General features: G+C 74.2%; 2 protein-coding genes across 2 annotated transcripts in view; one reads left to right on the top strand and one right to left on the bottom strand.

Moving 5' to 3' along the window:
- The window catches only part of TLCD3B (TLC domain containing 3B), a 57,018-nt gene extending 46,493 nt beyond the window's left edge, over nucleotides 1-10,525 (top strand). Inside the window, exons 3-5 of the mRNA XM_067314898.1 lie at nucleotides 8,509-8,728; nucleotides 9,458-9,553; nucleotides 10,197-10,525. Of these exons, the coding sequence (XP_067170999.1) occupies nucleotides 8,509-8,728; nucleotides 9,458-9,553; nucleotides 10,197-10,457 (577 nt within the window). The 3' untranslated portion in view covers nucleotides 10,458-10,525. The remainder of the gene's footprint in view (nucleotides 1-8,508; nucleotides 8,729-9,457; nucleotides 9,554-10,196) is intronic.
- A 2,398-nt stretch (nucleotides 10,526-12,923) lies between these two features.
- Nucleotides 12,924-16,591, bottom strand: part of MVP (major vault protein) — a gene marked incomplete at its 5' end in the record, with an annotated part of 38,658 nt that continues 34,990 nt past the window's right edge. Inside the window, 5 exon segments of the mRNA XM_067314899.1 lie at nucleotides 12,924-13,061; nucleotides 13,688-13,768; nucleotides 13,770-13,877; nucleotides 15,052-15,178; nucleotides 16,137-16,253. Of these exon segments, the coding sequence (XP_067171000.1) occupies nucleotides 12,924-13,061; nucleotides 13,688-13,768; nucleotides 13,770-13,877; nucleotides 15,052-15,178; nucleotides 16,137-16,253 (571 nt within the window).

The raw sequence follows: 16,591 nt of genomic DNA, 5'->3' as shown, positions 1-16,591 counted from the left end.
AGAGGTGACAGGAGACTCCCCGGACGCCTGGGCCCCTCCCGGACGCCCGGGTCCCCCTAGAGGTGACGCGAGACTCCCCGGACGCCTGGGCCCCCCTAGAGGTGACGCGAGACTCCCCGGACGCCTGGGCCCCTCCCGGACGCCCGGGTCCCCCTAGAGGTGACGCGAGACTCCCCGGACGCCTGGGCCCCTCCCGGACGCCCGGGTCCCCTAGAGGCGACGCGAGACTCCCCGGACGCCTGGGCCCCTCGCGGACGCCCGGGTCCCTCTAGAGGTGACGCGAGACTCCCCGGACGCCTGGGCCCCTCCCGGACGCCCGGGTGCCCCTAGAGGTGACGCGAGGCTCCCCGGACGCCTGGGCCCCTCCCGGACGCCCGGGTCCCCCTAGAGGCGACGCGAGGCTCCCCGGACGCCTGGGCCCCTCCCGGACGCCCGGGTCCCCCTAGAGGTGACGCAAGACTCCCCGGACGCCTGGGCCCCTCCCGGACGCCCGGGTCCCCCTAGAGGTGACGCGAGACTCCCCGGACGCCTGGGCCCCTCCCGGACGCCCGGGTCCCCCTAGAGGTGACGCGAGACTCCCCGGACGCCTGGGCCCCTCCCGGACGCCCGGGTCCCCCTAGAGGTGACGCGAGACTCCCCGGACGCCTGGGCCCCTCCCAGACGCCCGGGTCCCCCTAGAGGTGACGCGAGGCTCCCCGGACGCCTGGGCCCCTCCCGCACGCCCGGGTCCCCTCAGAGGTGACGCGAGGCTCCCCGGACGCCTGGGCCCCTCCCGGACACCCGGGCCCCCCTAGAGGTGACGCGAGGCTCCCCGGACGCCTGGGCCCCTCCCGGACGCCCGGGTCCCCCTAGAGGTGACGCGAGACTCCCCGGACGCCTGGGCCCCTCCCGGACGCCCGGGTCCCCCTAGAGGTGACGCGAGACTCCCCGGACGCCTGGGCCCCTCCCGGACGCCCGGGTCCCCCTAGAGGTGACGCGAGACTCCCCGGACGCCTGGGCCCCTCCCGGACGCCCGGGTCCCCCTAGAGGTGACGCGAGACTCCCCGGACGCCTGGGCCCCTCCCGGACGCCCGGGTCCCCCTAGAGGTGACGCGAGGCTCCCCGGACGCCTGGGCCCCTCGCGGACGCCCGGGTCCCCCTAGAGGTGACGCGAGACTCCCCGGACGCCTGGGCCCCTCCCGGACGCCCGGGTCCCTCTAGAGGTGACGCGAGACTCCCCGGACGCCTGGGCCCCTCCCGGACGCCCGGGTCCCCGTAGAGGTGACGCCAGACTCCCCGGACGCCTGGGCCCCTCCCGGACGCCCGGGTCCCCCTAGAGGTGACGCGAGACTCCCCGGACGCCTGGGCCCCTCCCGGACGCCCGGGTCCCCCTAGAGGTGACGCGAGACTCCCCGGACGCCTGGGCCCCTCCCGGACGCCCGGGTCCCTCTAGAGGTGACGCGAGACTCCCCGGACGCCTGGGCCCCTCCCGGACGCCCGGGTCCCCCTAGAGGTGACGCGAGGCTCCCCGGACGCCTGGGCCCCTCCCGGACACCTGGGCCCCTCACGGACACCTGGTCCCTCTAGAGGTGACGCGAGACTCCCCGGACGCCTGGGCCCCTCCCGGACGCCCGGGTCCCCCTAGAGGTGACACGAGACTCCCCGGACACCTGGGTCCCCTAGAGATGACGCGAGACTCCCCGGACGCCTGGGCCCCTCCCGGACGCCCGGGTCCCCCTAGAGGTGACGCGAGACTCCCCGGACACCTGGGTCCCCTAGAGATGACACGAGACTCCCCGGACACCTGGGTCCCCTAGAGGTGACGCGAGACTCCGCGGACGCCTGGGCCCCTCCCGGACGCCCGGGTCCCCCTAGAGGTGACACGAGACTCCCCGGACACCTGGGTCCCCTAGAGATGACACGAGACTCCCCGGACACCTGGGTCCCCTAGAGGTGACGCGAGACTCCGCGGACGCCTGGCCCCTCTAGAGGTGACGCGAGGCTCCCCGGACGCCTGGGCCCCTCCCGGACGCCCGGGTCCCCCTAGAGGTGACGCGAGACTCCCCGGACGCCTGGGCCCCTCCCGGACGCCCGGGTCCCCCTAGAGGTGACGCGAGGCTCCCCGGACGCCTGGGCCCCTCCCGGACGCCCGGGTCCCCCTAGAGGTGACGCGAGACTCCCCGGACGCCTGGGCCCCTCCCGGACGCCCGGGTCCCCCTAGAGGTGACGCGAGGCTCCCCGGACGCCTGGGCCCCTCCCGGACGCCCGGGTCCCCCTAGAGGTGACGCGAGACTCCCCGGACGCCTGGGCCCCCCTCGGACGCCCGGGTCCCCCTAGAGGTGACGCGAGACTCCCCGGACGCCTGGGCCCCTCCCGGACGCCCGGGTCCCCCTAGAGGTGACGCGAGACTCCCCGGACGCCTGGGCCCCTCCCGCACGCCCGGGTCCCCCCAGAGGTGACGCGAGACTCCCCGGACGCCTGGGCCCCTCCCGGACGCCCGGGTCCCCCTAGAGGTGACGCGAGACTCCCCGGACGCCTGGGCCCCTCCCGGACGCCCGGGTCCCCCTAGAGGTGACGCGAGACTCCCCGGACGCCTGGGCCCCTCCCGGACGCCCGGGCCCCCCTAGAGGTGACGCGAGGCTCCCCGGACGCCTGGGCCCCTCCCGGACGCCCGGGTCCCCTAGAGGTGACGCGAGACTCCCCGGACGCCTGGGCCCCTCCCGGACGCCCGGGTCCCCCTAGAGGTGACGCGAGACTCCCCGGACGCCTGGGCCCCTCCCGCACGCCCGGGTCCCCCTAGAGGTGACGCGAGATGCCCCGGACGCCTGGGCCCCTCCCGGACGCCCGGGTCCCCCTAGAGGTGACGCGAGACTCCCCGGACGCCTGGGCCCCTCCCGGAAACCTGGGTCCCCCTAGAGGTGACGCGAGACTCCCCGGACGCCTGGGCCCCTCCCGGACGCCCGGGTCCCCCTAGAGGTGACGCGAGACTCCCCGGACGCCTGGGCCCCCCTAGAGGTGACGCGAGACTCCCCGGACGCCTGGGCCCCTCCCGGACGCCCGGGTCCCCCTAGAGGTGACGCGAGACTCCCCGGACGCCTGGGCCCCCCTAGAGGTGACGCGAGACTCCCCGGACGCCTGGGCCCCTCCCGGACGCCCGGGTCCCCCTAGAGGTGACGCGAGACTCCCCGGACGCCTGGGCCCCTCCCGGACGCCCGGGTCCCCCTAGAGGTGACGCGAGGCTCCCCGGACGCCTGGGCCCCTCCCGGACGCCCGGGTCCCCTAGAGGCGACGCGAGACTCCCCGGACGCCTGGGCCCCTCGCGGACGCCCGGGTCCCTCTAGAGGTGACGCGAGACTCCCCGGACGCCTGGGCCCCTCCCGGACGCCCGGGTCCCCCTAGAGGCGACGCGAGGCTCCCCGGACGCCTGGGCCCCTCCCGGACGCCCGGGTCCCCCTAGAGGTGACGCGAGACTCCCCGGACGCCTGGGCCCCTCCCGGACGCCCGGGTCCCCCTAGAGGTGACGCGAGACTCCCCGGACGCCTGGGCCCCTCCCGGACGCCCGGGTCCCCCTAGAGGTGACGCGAGGCTCCCCGGACGCCTGGGCCCCTCCCGGACGCCCGGGTCCCCCTAGAGGTGACGCGAGACTCCCCGGACGCCTGGGCCCCTCCCGGACGCCCGGGTCCCTCTAGAGGTGACGCGAGACTCCCCGGACGCCTGGGCCCCTCCCGGACGCCCGGGTCCCCGTAGAGGCGACGCGAGACTCCCCGGACGCCTGGGCCCCTCCCGGACGCCCGGGTCCCCCTAGAGGTGACGCGAGACTCCCCGGACGCCTGGGCCCCTCCCGGACGCCCGGGTCCCCCTAGAGGTGACGCGAGGCTCCCCGGACGCCTGGGCCCCTCGCGGACGCCCGGGTCCCCCTAGAGGTGACGCCAGACTCCCCTGACGCCTGGGCCCCTCCCGGACGCCCGGGTCCCCCTAGAGGTGACGCGAGACTCCCCGGACGCCTGGGCCCCTCCCGGACGCCCGGGTCCCCCTAGAGGTGACGCGAGACTCCCCGGACGCCTGGGCCCCTCCCGGACGCCTGGGTCCCCCTAGAGGTGACGCGAGACTCCCCGGACGCCTGGGCCCCTCCCGGACGCCCGGGTCCCCCTAGAGGTGACGCGAGGCTCCCCGGACGCCTGGGCCCCTCCCGGACGCCCGGGTCCCCCTAGAGGTGACGCGAGACTCCCCGGACGCCTGGGCCCCTCCCGGACGCCCGGGTCCCCCCAGAGGTGACGCGAGACTCCCCGGACGCCTGGGCCCCTCTAGAGGTGACGCGAGACTCCCCGGACGCCTGGGCCCCTCCCGGACGCCCGGGTCCCCCCAGAGGTGACGCGAGACTCCCCGGACGCCTGGGCCCCTCCCGGACGCCCGGGTCCCCCTAGAGGTGACGCGAGACTCCCCGGACGCCTGGGCCCCTCCCGGACGCCCGGGTCCCCCTAGAGGTGACGCGAGGCTCCCCGGACGCCTGGGCCCCTCCCGGACGCCCGGGTCCCCCTAGAGGTGACGCGAGACTCCCCGGACGCCTGGGCCCCTCCCGGACGCCCGGGTCCCCCTAGAGGTGACACGAGACTCCCCGGACGCCTGGGCCCCTCCCGGACGCCCGGGTCCCTCTAGAGGTGACGCGAGACTCCCCGGACGCCTGGGCCCCTCCCGGACGCCCGGGTCCCCCTAGAGGTGACACGAGACTCCCCGGACGCCTGGGCCCCTCCCGCACGCCCGGGTCCCCCTAGAGGTGACGCGAGACTCCCCGGACGCCTGGGCCCCTCCCGCACGCCCGGGTCCCCCTAGAGGTGACGCGAGACTCCCCGGACGCCTGGGCCCCTCCCGGACACTTGGGTCCCCCTAGAGGTGACACGAGACTCCCCGGACGCCTGGGCCCCTCCCGCACGCCCGGGTCCCCCTAGAGGTGACGCGAGGCTCCCCGGACGCCTGGGCCCCTCCCGGACGCCCGGGTCCCTCTAGAGGTGACGCGAGACTCCCCGGACGCCTGGGCCCCTCTAGAGGTGACACGAGGCTCCCCAGACGCCTGGGCCCCTCCCGGACGCCCGGGTCCCCCTAGAGGTGACGCCAGACTCCCCGGACGCCTGGGCCCCTCTAGAGGTGACGCGAGACCCCCCGGACGCCTGGGCCCCTCCCGGACGCCCGGGTCCCCCTAGAGGTGACGCCAGACTCCCCGGACGCCTGGGCCCCTCTAGAGGTGACACGAGGCTCCCCAGACGCCTGGGCCCCTCCCGGACGCCCGGGTCCCCCTAGAGGTGACGCCAGACTCCCCGGACGCCTGGGCCCCTCTAGAGGTGACACGAGGCTCCCCAGACGCCTGGGCCCCTCCCGGACGCCCGGGTCCCCCTAGAGGTGACGCCAGACTCCCCGGACGCCTGGGCCCCTCTAGAGGTGACACGAGGCTCCCCAGACGCCTGGGCCCCTCCCGGACGCCCGGGTCCCCTAGAGGTGACGCGAGACTCCCCGGACGCCTGGGCCCCTCCCGGACGCCCGGGTCCCCCTAGAGGTGACGCGAGACTCCCCGGACGCCTGGGCCCCTCCCCGGACGCCTGGGCCCCTCCCGGACACCCGGGTCCCCCTAGAGGCGACGCGAGACTCCCCGGACGCCTGGGCCCCTCCCGGACTCCTGGGTCCCCGTAAAGGTGACGCGAGACTCCCCGGACGCCTGGGCCCCTCTCGGACACCTGGGTCCCCCTAGAGGTGACGCGAGACTCCCCGGACGCCTGGGCCCCTCCCGGACGCCCGGGTCCCCCTAGAGGTGACGCGAGACTCCCCGGACGCCTGGGCCCCTCCCGCACGCCTGGGTCCCTCTAGAGGTGACGCGAGACTCCCCGGACGCCTGGGCCCCTCCCGCACGCCTGGGTCCCTCTAGAGGTGACGCGAGACTCCCCGGACGCCTGGGCCCCTCCCGGACGCCCGGGTCTCCTAGAGGTGACGCGAGACTCCCCGGACGCCTGGGCCCCTCCCGGACGCCCGGGTCCCCCTAGAGGTGACGCGAGACTCCCCGGACGCCTGGGCCCCTCCCGGACGCCCGGGTCCCCCTAGAGGTGACGCCAGACTCCTCGGACGCCTGGGCCCCTCCCGGACGCCCGGGTCCCCCTAGAGGTGACGCGAGACTCCCCGGACGCCTGGGCCCCTCCCGGACGCCCGGGTCCCCCTAGAGGCGACGCGAGACTCCCCGGACGCCTGGGCCCCTCCCGGACACCTGGGTCCCTCTAGAGGTGACGCGAGACTCCCCGGACGCCTGGGCCCCTCCCGGACGCCCGGGTCCCCCTAGAGGTGACGCGAGACTCCCCGGACGCCTGGGCCCCTCCCGGACGCCCGGGTCCCCCTAGAGGTGACGCGAGACTCCCCGGACGCCTGGGCCCCTCCCGGACGCCCGGGTCCCCCTAGAGGTGACGCGAGACTCCCCGGACGCCTGGGCCCCTCCCGGACGCCCGGGTCCCCCTAGAGGTGACGCCAGACTCCTCGGACGCCTGGGCCCCTCCCGGACGCCCGGGTCCCCCTAGAGGTGACGCGAGACTCCCCGGACGCCTGGGCCCCTCCCGGACGCCCGGGTCTCCTAGAGGTGACGCGAGACTCCCCGGACGCCTGGGCCCCTCCCGGACGCCCGGGTCCCCCTAGAGGTGACGCGAGACTCCCCGGACGCCTGGGCCCCTCCCGGACGCCCGGGTCCCCCTAGAGGCGACGCGAGACTCCCCGGACGCCTGGGCCCCTCCCGGACGCCCGGGTCCCCCTAGAGGTGACGCGAGACTCCCCGGACGCCTGGGCCCCTCCCGGACGCCCGGGTCCCCCTAGAGGTGACGCGAGACTCCCCGGACGCCTGGGCCCCTCCCGGACGCCCGGGTCCCTCTAGAGGTGACGCGAGGCTCCCCGGACGCCTGGGCCCCTCCCGGACGCCCGGGTCCCTCTAGAGGTGACGCGAGACTCCCCGGACGCCTGGGCCCCTCCCGGACGCCCGGGTCCCCCTAGAGGTGACGCGAGGCTCCCCGGACGCCTGGGCCCCTCCCGGACGCCCGGGTCCCCCTAGAGGTGACGCGAGACTCCCCGGACGCCTGGGCCCCTCCCGCACGCCCGGGTCCCCTAGAGGTGACGCGAGACTCCCCGGACGCCTGGGCCCCTCCCGGACGCCCGGGTGCCCCTAGAGGTGACAGGAGACTCCCCGGACGCCTGGGCCCCTCCCGGACGCCCGGGTCCCCCTAGAGGTGACGCGAGACTCCCCGGACGCCTGGGCCCCTCCCGGACGCCCGGGCCCCCCTAGAGGTGACACGAGGCTCCCCGGACGCCTGGGCCCCTCCCGGACGCCCGGGTCCCCCTAGAGGTGACGCGAGGCTCCCCGGACGCCTGGGCCCCTCCCGGACGCCCGGGTCCCCCTAGAGGCGACGCGAGACTCCCCGGACGCCTGGGCCCCTCCCGGACGCCCGGGTCCCCCTAGAGGCGACGCGAGACTCCCCGGACGCCTGGGCCCCTCCAGCACGCCCGGGTCCCCCTAGAGGTGACGCGAGACTCCCCGGACGCCTGGGCCCCTCCCGGACGCCCGGGTCCCCCTAGAGGTGACGCGAGACTCCCCGGACGCCTGGGCCCCTCCCGGACGCCCGGGTCCCCCTAGAGGTGACGCGAGACTCCCCGGACGCCTGGGCCCCTCCCGGACGCCCGGGTCCCCCTAGAGGCGACGCGAGACTCCCCGGACGCCTGGGCCCCTCCCGGACGCCCGGGTCCCCCTAGAGGTGACGCGAGACTCCCCGGACGCCTGGGCCCCTCCCGGACGCCCGGGTGCCCCTAGAGGTGACGCGAGACTCCCCGGACGCCTGGGCCCCTCCCGGACGCCCGGGTCCCTCTAGAGGTGACGCGAGACTCCCCGGACGCCTGGGCCCCTCCCGGACGCCCGGGTCCCTCTAGAGGTGACGCGAGACTCCCCGGACGCCTGGGCCCCTCCCGGACGCCCGGGTCCCCCTAGAGGTGATGCGAGGCTCCCCGGACGCCTGGGCCCCTCCCGGACGCCCGGGTCCCCCTGGAGGTGACGCGAGACTCCCCGGACGCCTGGGCCCCTCCCGGACGCCCGGGTCCCCCTAGAGGTGACGCGAGACTCCCCGGACGCCTGGGCCCCTCCCGGACGCCCGGGTCCCCTAGAGGTGACGCGAGGCTCCCCGGACGCCTGGGCCCCTCCCGGACGCCCGGGTCCCCCTAGAGGTGACGCGAGACTCCCCGGACGCCTGGGCCCCTCCCGGACGCCCGGGTCCCCCTAGAGGTGACGCGAGACTCCCCGGACGCCTGGGCCCCTCCCGGACGCCTGGTCCCTCTAGAGGTGACACGAGTCTCCCCGGACGCCTGGGTCCCTTGAAGATGACCCAGATGTAGAGTGAAACCAGGGGAGATGGTGGCCACGAGGCCACCAAACACCCGGGTCCCCTGGACACCCGGGTCCCTGCCCGGACGCCTGGGTCCCTCCCGGACGCCTGGGTCCCCTGACGTCATTTTTGGGGACAGGCACTGGCTGGCGGGCGCCTACCCGGAGTTCGCGGTGCCCTACTTCGTCTACGACGTCTACGCCATGTTCCTCTGCCACTGGCACCGGGGACGCGTCAAGGGCCACGAGGCCGGGCCACCGCCGTCGCTGCGGGCCGCCGCCGCCGCCTACCTCCGCAAGGACCTGCTCATGGTGCTCCACCACGCCGCCATGGTGCTCGTCTGCTTCCCCGTGGCCGCCGTGAGTAGGGGACGGGGATGGAGGAACCTTCTTGGGGACGTGGCATGGAGGGCCACCACCGTGGCGGGGATGGTCTCGTGGTGGCCGCCGTGGTGCTCGTCTGCTTCCCCGTGGGGACGGGGCTTGGGGGGGGCGGAGGAACCTTCTTGGGGACGTGGCGTTGGGGGGCCACCACCTCGGCGGGGACGTTCTCGTGGTGGCCACCGTGGTGCTCGTCTGCGTCCTCGTGGTCACCATGAGTGGGGACGGGGGTTGGGGACACCCTGGGGGCACCAGCATGGCTTGGAGACGGAGGAACCTCTTGGAGACACGGGATGGGTGGCCACCACGTCGGCGAGGATGGGCTCGTGGTGGCCACCATGGTCCTCGTCTGCTTCCCCATCGAGTGGGGACAGCAGCTGGGGACACCATGGGGACAGAGATGGCTCGGGGATGGAGGAACCTCTTGGGGAACACGGGATGGGAGGCCACCACCATGGCAAGGAGGTGGCCACCACGGTGCTGCTCTGCTTCCCTGTGGCCTCCGTGAGTTGGGAGGGGGTTGGGGACACCTTGGGGACACCGTGGGGATGGGGGCAACCCGGGTAGGCCACCCCACGTCCTGGTGGTGTCCTCCACGTCATGTGACCCATGTCCTCCTGTTCCCCCTTGTGACCTGTGTCCGTGTCCCCCCCCCGTGTGACCCGTGTCCCCCCCCGTGTCCCCCCGTGTCCCCCCTCGTGTCCCCAGCTGTGGCGCCAGGGCAAGGGCGACTTCTTCTTGGGCTGCCTCCTCATGGCGGAGCTGAGCACCCCCTTCGTCTGCCTCGGCAAGGTGCTCATCCTGGTGAGCCGGACGCCTGGGCCCCTCGGGGGGAGGGCGGGGTGGGGCCCGGACGCCTGGGTCCCTTGGGAAGACGTGGGGTGGATCGGGGCCACTGGTCACTTGGGTCTCCGGCCACCTGGGTCCCTCGGGAGGACGTAGGGATGGATCGGGGCCACCAGACACCCGGGTCCCTCAGGAGAACATAGGGGTGAACCAGGGTCCCTGGCCACCTGGGTCCCTCAGGAGGACGTAGGGATGGATCGGGGCCACCAGACACCCGGGTTCCTCAGGAGAACATAGGGGTGAACCAGGATCCCCGGCCACCTGGGTCCCTCGGGAGGACGTAGGGATGGATCGGGGCCACCAGACACCCGGGTTCCTCAGGAGAACATAGGGGTGAACCAGGGTCCCCGGACACCTGGGTCCCTCGGGAGGACGTAGGGATGGATCGGGGCCACCAGACACCAGGATCCCCGGACACCTGGGTCCCTCAGGAGGACGTAGGGATGGATCGGGGCCACCAGACACCCGGGTCCCTCAGGAGAACATAGGGGTGAACCAGGGTCCCCGGCCACCAGGATCCCTCGGGAGACCATAGAGGTGACCCCGGCCACCCCCTACGCGCTGACCGCGTCCCCCGTTGTCCCCCCTCTTCACCCGGCAGTACAAGCGGCAACACACGGCGCTGCACAAGCTCAACGGCTTGGCCATGCTGGTGACCTTCTTCGGGTGCCGGGTGCTGCTCTTCCCTTACCTGTACTGGGCCTACGGGCGCCACGCGGGGCTGCCGCTGCTGCGGGTGCCGGCGGCGCTGCCTGCTGCCTACAACGCTGCCGCCGCCGCCCTCCTCGCCCCCCAGCTCTACTGGTTCGGCCTCATCTGCCGCGGCGCCTGGCGCCTCTTCCGCCCACCGGCGCCTCCCTGATGCCGCCCGGCACCCCGGGGTGCTGCGGCGCCCGTCGGGGTGCGAGGTGGGGTGTGGGTGGGGTGGGGGTGGGGGGGGTGTAGCCCTGGTTTGGGGGAGGGGGGGGGGGTGTCTGGGGTGACCAGGACCCGCCATGGGGGTGTCACCAGGGTGGTGGGTATCTCATAGGAGCACCCTTGGGTGTCACCAGAGTGGTGGCCATCTCCTAGGAGCACCCTTGGGTGTCACCAGGGTGATGGTTGTCTCTTAGGAGCACCCTTGGGTGTCACCAGAGTGGTGGCCATCTCCTAGGAGCACCCTTGGGTGTCACCAGAGTGGTGGCCATCTCCTAGGAGCACCCTGGGGTGTCACCAGGGTGGTGGTTGTCTCTTAGGAGCACCCTTGGGTGTCACCAGAGTGGTGGCCATCTCCTAGGAGCACCCTTGGGTGTCACCAGAGTGGTAGTTATCTCATAGGAGCACCCTGGGGTGTCACCAGGGTGGTGGTCGTCTCTTAGGAGCACCCTGGGGTGTCACCAGAGTGGTGGTTATCTCATAGGAGCACCCTGGGGTGTCACCAGGGTGGTGGTCATCTCCTAGAAGCACTTTTGGGTGTTCTCAGGGTGGTGGCCATCTTCTAGGAGCTCCTCTGGGTGTCATCAGGGTGGTGGCCATCTTTTAGGAGCACCCTTGGGTGTCACCAGGGTGGTGGTCGTCTCATAGGAGCACTGTTGGGTGTCACCAGGGTGGTGGCCATCTCCTGGGAGCACCCTTGGGTGTTCTCAGAGTGGTGGCCATCTCCTGGGAGCGCCCTTGGGTGTCCTCAGGGTGGTGGCCATCTTTTAGGAGCACCCTTGGGTGTCACCAGGGTGGTGGTTGTCTCCTGGGAGCACCCTTGGGTGTTCTCAAGGTGGTGGCCATCTCCTAGGAGCACCCTTGGGTGTCCTCAGGGTGGTGGCCATCTTCTAGGAGCACCCTTGGGTGTCACAAGGGTGAAGACCATCTCCCGGGAGCACCCTTGGGTGTTCTCAAGGTGGTGGCCATCTTCTAGGAGCACCCTTGGGTGTCACGAGGGTGGTAGTCATCTCCTAGAAGCACTTTTGGGTGTTCTCAGGGTGGTGGTCGTCTCCTAGGAGCACCCTTGGGTGTCACCAGGGTGGTGGCCGTCTCCTAGAAGCACCTTTAGGTGTCTCCAGGGCCTCCCAGGAGCACATCTGCTTGTTCTCAGGGTGGTGGGCGTCTCCTACGAGCACCCTTGGGCGCCCTCAAGATGTTGCCCATCCCCCAGGAGCACCCTTGGGTGCCCCCAGCGTACTTAGGACCCACCTTGTAGCGTCCTGGGGTGGTGACCATCTCCCAGGAGCCCCCACGGGTGCCCCTAGGGCACCCAGCACCCACCCCAGGGTGTCCTAGTGGTGGTGACCACCCCCCAGAAGCCACCTTAGATGTCTTCAGGGTGTCCAGCACCCACCCCGGGGTGTCCTAGGGGTGGTGACCACCCCCTAGAAGCCACCTTAGATGTCTTCAGGGTGTCCAGCACCCATCCTAGGGGTGGGGACCCCCCCCAGGAGCACCCATGGGTGCCCCCAGGACACCCAGCCCCCCCCCCTCCTTGGTTGTCCCCAGGACCGTAGCAGCCCCCCCCCCCGGCTCCCCAGGTGGCGGTGACGCCCCTCCCCCCCCCCAGGAGCACCCTTGGGTGCCCCCGGGACAGTAGCAGCCCCCCCGGGGGGCTCCGGGGACACCTGGGTCCGTCCGTCCGTCCGTCCGTCCCCCCCCCCGGGGGGGGCCCCCGCGCAGCAGCAATAACCTCAGTATTAAAGGAGCCTTCGGGAGCCGCCGCGTCCTGTTTTCGGGGGGGGGCCCAGGTGTCCGGGGACCCCCGCACCGCCCCCCCCCTCCCCCACCCTGGTGACATCACGCCCCAGCTCGGTGACATCACACCCCAGCTCGGTGACATCACACATGCAGCCTGGTGACATCACGACCCCCAGCGCTGCCCCCCCCCCCCACCCCGACGTCGCGTCCCAGCCCGGTGACATCACACCGCAGCCCGGTGACATCACGCCCCCACCCCGGTGACATCACACCGCAGCCTGGTGACGTCACGCCCCAGCCCGGTGACATCACAGCCCCCGGCGCCGCCCTGCGACATCGCAGCCCCGCCCCCTCCCCCGGCCCTATGACATCACGGCCCCCAACGCCCCCCCCCCCGGGGCCATGACATCACACCCCGGCCCCCTCCCCCCCAAAGCTGATGACATCACGCCCGGGTGCGCCGCCCCGACCTCATTGGTCGCCACGCTCCCAGAGCTGTGACATCACAGCCAGCAGCAGCCCCGCCTTGATGACGTCACAGTGCCCAGCCCCCAATCCTGTGACACCCCGCCCCCAGTGCCCCGCCCCCACCGCTGACATCACCGCCACGACATCATCACTGCCAAGGGCCGCCTTTATTGGCGAGCGGGGGGGGCGGAGCCCGGGGGGCTCAGGGGGCGTGTCCGGGGGCGGGGTCGGGGGGCGGGGCCAGCCCCAGGAGCCCCCGGGCGGTGGCGAAGAGGTTGAGGGGGGCGGCGCCGTCGGTGATGAGCGTCGACTGCAGCCCCAGGCCCTGCAGCAGCTTCACCTGTGGGACACGCCCCCTCTCAGGCCACGCCCCCTCCTCGGGCCACACCCCTCAGGCCACACCCACCAGCCACGGGCCACGCCCCTCCCCTCTTTCCCGCCCCGGCGGCCTCCCCCGCCCTCCCTGGGGGAGAGCGAGCTGCCCCTGGCCCCGCCCCCAAGTAGAAGTCACGCCCCTCAGAGGGAGCCCCTCCCCTTCAAGGCCCCACTCTCCTTGGAGGCCCCGCCCCCATCGGGCCCCACCTCTGCCTCGAGGCCCCGCCCACTCCCCTGGGGACCCCCCTCGAGGCCCCACCCCCATTGGGTGCCCCCTTCGTGCTCCACCCACTCCCCTTCAGGCCCCGCCCCCACCGAGGCCCCGCCCAGCCCACTTGGACCCTGCTCCTGTGGGGAGACCCCCCCTTCTTGGCCCGCCCACCCCCGCCAGGGCCACGCCCCCACCCACGGAGACCCCGCCCCCTCCAGGTCCCGCCCACCACCTTTGGGGCCCCTCCCCCATTGGGACCCCAACCCCCCCGCGACCCCACCCCCGGGGCAACCCCCCCATGGCCCCGCCCCCCACCGCGCAGGCCCCGCCCCCCCACCGCGCGGTTCCCCCCCCCGCGCACGCGCAGAGGCCCCGCCCACCTGGAGCTCGGGCCCGGCGCGCGCGATGTCGCGGATGACGTCAGGGCCGAGGGCGGCGGCCACGTCGCGCACGCGCCCCCCCCTCCACCTCGGCCATGGCCTGCGCGTGCGCCGCCTCCGCCTCCGCCCGCGCCCGCCGCACCCGCAGCTCCTGCGCCTGCGCGCGCTCCAGCCGCGCCAGCTCCGCCTCCTGCGCGGTGGGGGGGGGCGGGGCCGCCGTCAGGCACGGCCCCGCCCGCCGCGGGACACCTCCCCCCCCCCCCCCCGCGCCCGGCGAACCTGCCGCGCCTGCGCTCTCCCCTGGCCGCCGCTTCTCCCCCCCCCCCGCGGCTACTGCGCCTGCGCGCTCGCCTCAGCCCCCCCCCGCGGCTACTGCGCCTGCGCGCTCGCCTCACCCCCCCACCGCAGCTACTGCGCCTGCGCGCTCGCCTTGCCGCCCCCCCCCCCCCCCCTCCGCGGCTACTGCGCCTGCGTGCTCGCCTCAGCCCCCCCCCCGCGGCAACTGCGCCTGCGCGCTCCCCTCACCCCCCCGGCTACTGCGCCTGCGCGCTCCCCTCAACCCCCCACGTGGCTACTGCGCCTGCGCGCTCCCCTTGCCGCCCTGCCCCCCCCCCCCGCGGCTACTGCGCCTGCGCGCTCGCCTCAACCCCCCCCCCCCGCGGCTACTGCGCCTGCGCGCTCTTCTGGCCGCCCCCCCACCGTCGCTACTGCGCCTGCGCGCTCGCCTCACCCCCCCCCCCGCGGCTTCTGCGCCTGCGCGCTCGACTCAACCCCCCCCCCACCGCGGCTACTGCGCCTGCGCGCTCCCCTTGCCACCCCCCCGCGGCTACTGCGCCTGCGCGCTCGCCTCAACCCCCCCCACGTGGCTACTGCGCCTGCGCGCTCCCCTCAACCCCCCCCCCCCGCGGCTATTGCGCCTGCGCGCTCTTCTGGCCGCCCCCCACCGTCGCTACTGCGCCTGCGCGCTCGCCTCACCCCCCCCCCCCCGCGGCTTCTGCGCCTGCGCGCTCGACTCAACCCCCCCCCCCCCACCGCGGCTACTGCGCCTCCGCGCTCCCCTTGCCCCCCCCCCGGGCAACCGCGCCTGCGCACTCGGCCCCCCCCACGGCGGCTACTGCGCCTGCGCGCTCACCTGGCCGCCCCCCCTTTCCGCGGCTACTGCGCCTGCGCGCTCCCCTTCACCCCCCCCCCGCGGCTACCGCGCCTGCGCGTGCGGCAGCCCCGCCCCCTGGGGGCGTGGCCGCGCTCAGACACCCCCCCCCTCCACCCTGCCCGCCCCCCCTCCGCCACGCGGTCGCCCCCCCCGCCGCCAAGCCCCGCCCCCCGCGCCGCCAAGCCCCGCCCCCCGCCCGCCCCGCACGCACCGCCTCGATGGCGGCGGCCTCGGCCTTGAGCTTGGCCTGCAGGATGGCGGCTTCGCCCTCGATGCGGGCGGCCTCCGCCCGGGCCTGCGCCTCCGCCCGCGCCGCCCCCGTGCTCTCCACCGCCGCGCTGCAAGGGGCGGGGTCACCGCGAGGTGACCCCGCCCCCCCGCCCCAGGCCACGCCCCCTCCCAAACTGAGCTGCGGGAGCCCCCCTCCCCCTGGCCCAGGGGCTCCATTCCCACCTCCCCTGCTCCTGGGGGTGTTCCCGCCCACCGGGCCACGCCCACCGCCAAGCCACGCCCCCCCACGCCCAGCCCTGCCCACCCCCACCCAGCCCTTGCGCCAAGCCACGCCCCCCTCCAGAGCGCCAGCCACCCCAGGCCACGCCCCCTGCCAAAGCCACGCCCCCACCCAGCACCTGCCCTCCCTCAGGCCACGCCCCCACACCAAGGCACCCCCCCCACACACACGTGGCTCTGCCCCCGGAGGAGCCCCAGGGCATGCTGGGATGGCTGAGGGCCCTGGTGCATGCTGGGATATCAGAGCAGCCCTGGGGGATGCTGGGATAGTGGAGGGGCCCTGGGGCATGGTGGGATGGTGGAGGAACCCAGGGCATGCTGGGATGGCTGAAGGCCCCAGGGCATGCTGGGATAGCAGAGGAGCCCCGGAGCATGCTGGGAAGGTGGAGGAGCCCCGGGGCACGCTGGGATAGCAGAGGCCCCCCCAGGGCATTCTGGGATAGTGGAGGAGCCGGAGATGGTCTAGACTAGCAGAGGGCGCCCAGGTCCCCTGGGAGGGTGGTTGCCCCGGGGCATGCTGGGAAGGTGGAGGAACCCCAGGGCATGCTGGGAAGGTGGAGGAGCCCCGGGGCATGCTGGGAAGGCAGAGGAGCCCTAGGGCATGCTGGGATAGCAAAGGCCCCCAGGGCATTCTGGGATAGTGGAGGAGCCTGAGATGGTCTAGACTAGCGGAGGGCGCCCAGGTCCCCCGGGAGGGTGGTTGCCCCAGGGCATGCTGGGAAGGCAGTTGCCCCGGGGCACGCTGGGAAGGCGGAGGAGCCCCGGGGCATGCTGGGAAGGGCTCACCTGAGGGCCTCGAGCTCGAGCAGGGCCCGACGCGCCCGTTCGGCCTCGGCCTGGTCGAGCAGCCGCTGCCGCTCGAGGCGACCCCGGGCCTCCTGCGCCAGGCGCTCTGCTTCCTGCCTGCGAGGGGACACGGGGGGACACGTGGGGACGCAGGGGGACACGTGGGGCGCGGGGGGACGCGGGGGGATGGGGAACATGGGGGGGACGTGGACGTGGATATGGAGAACATGGAGGGACATGGAGGGACATGGGGGGACATGGAAGGACATGGAAGGACATGGGGGACATGGAGGGACATGGAGGGACATGGAGGACATGGTGGGACATGGGGGGACATGGAGGGACATGGAGGGACATGGGGGACATGGGGGGACATGGAGGGACATGGAGGGACATGGGGGGACATGGAGGGACATGGGGGACATGGGGGACATGGGGGACATGGGGGGACATGG

Source organism: Apteryx mantelli, chromosome 38 (genome assembly GCF_036417845.1).
Source record: "Apteryx mantelli isolate bAptMan1 chromosome 38, bAptMan1.hap1, whole genome shotgun sequence".
Classification (NCBI taxonomy): Eukaryota; Metazoa; Chordata; class Aves; order Apterygiformes; family Apterygidae; genus Apteryx; species Apteryx mantelli.
This window is presented reverse-complemented; position numbering and strand designations above follow the sequence as displayed.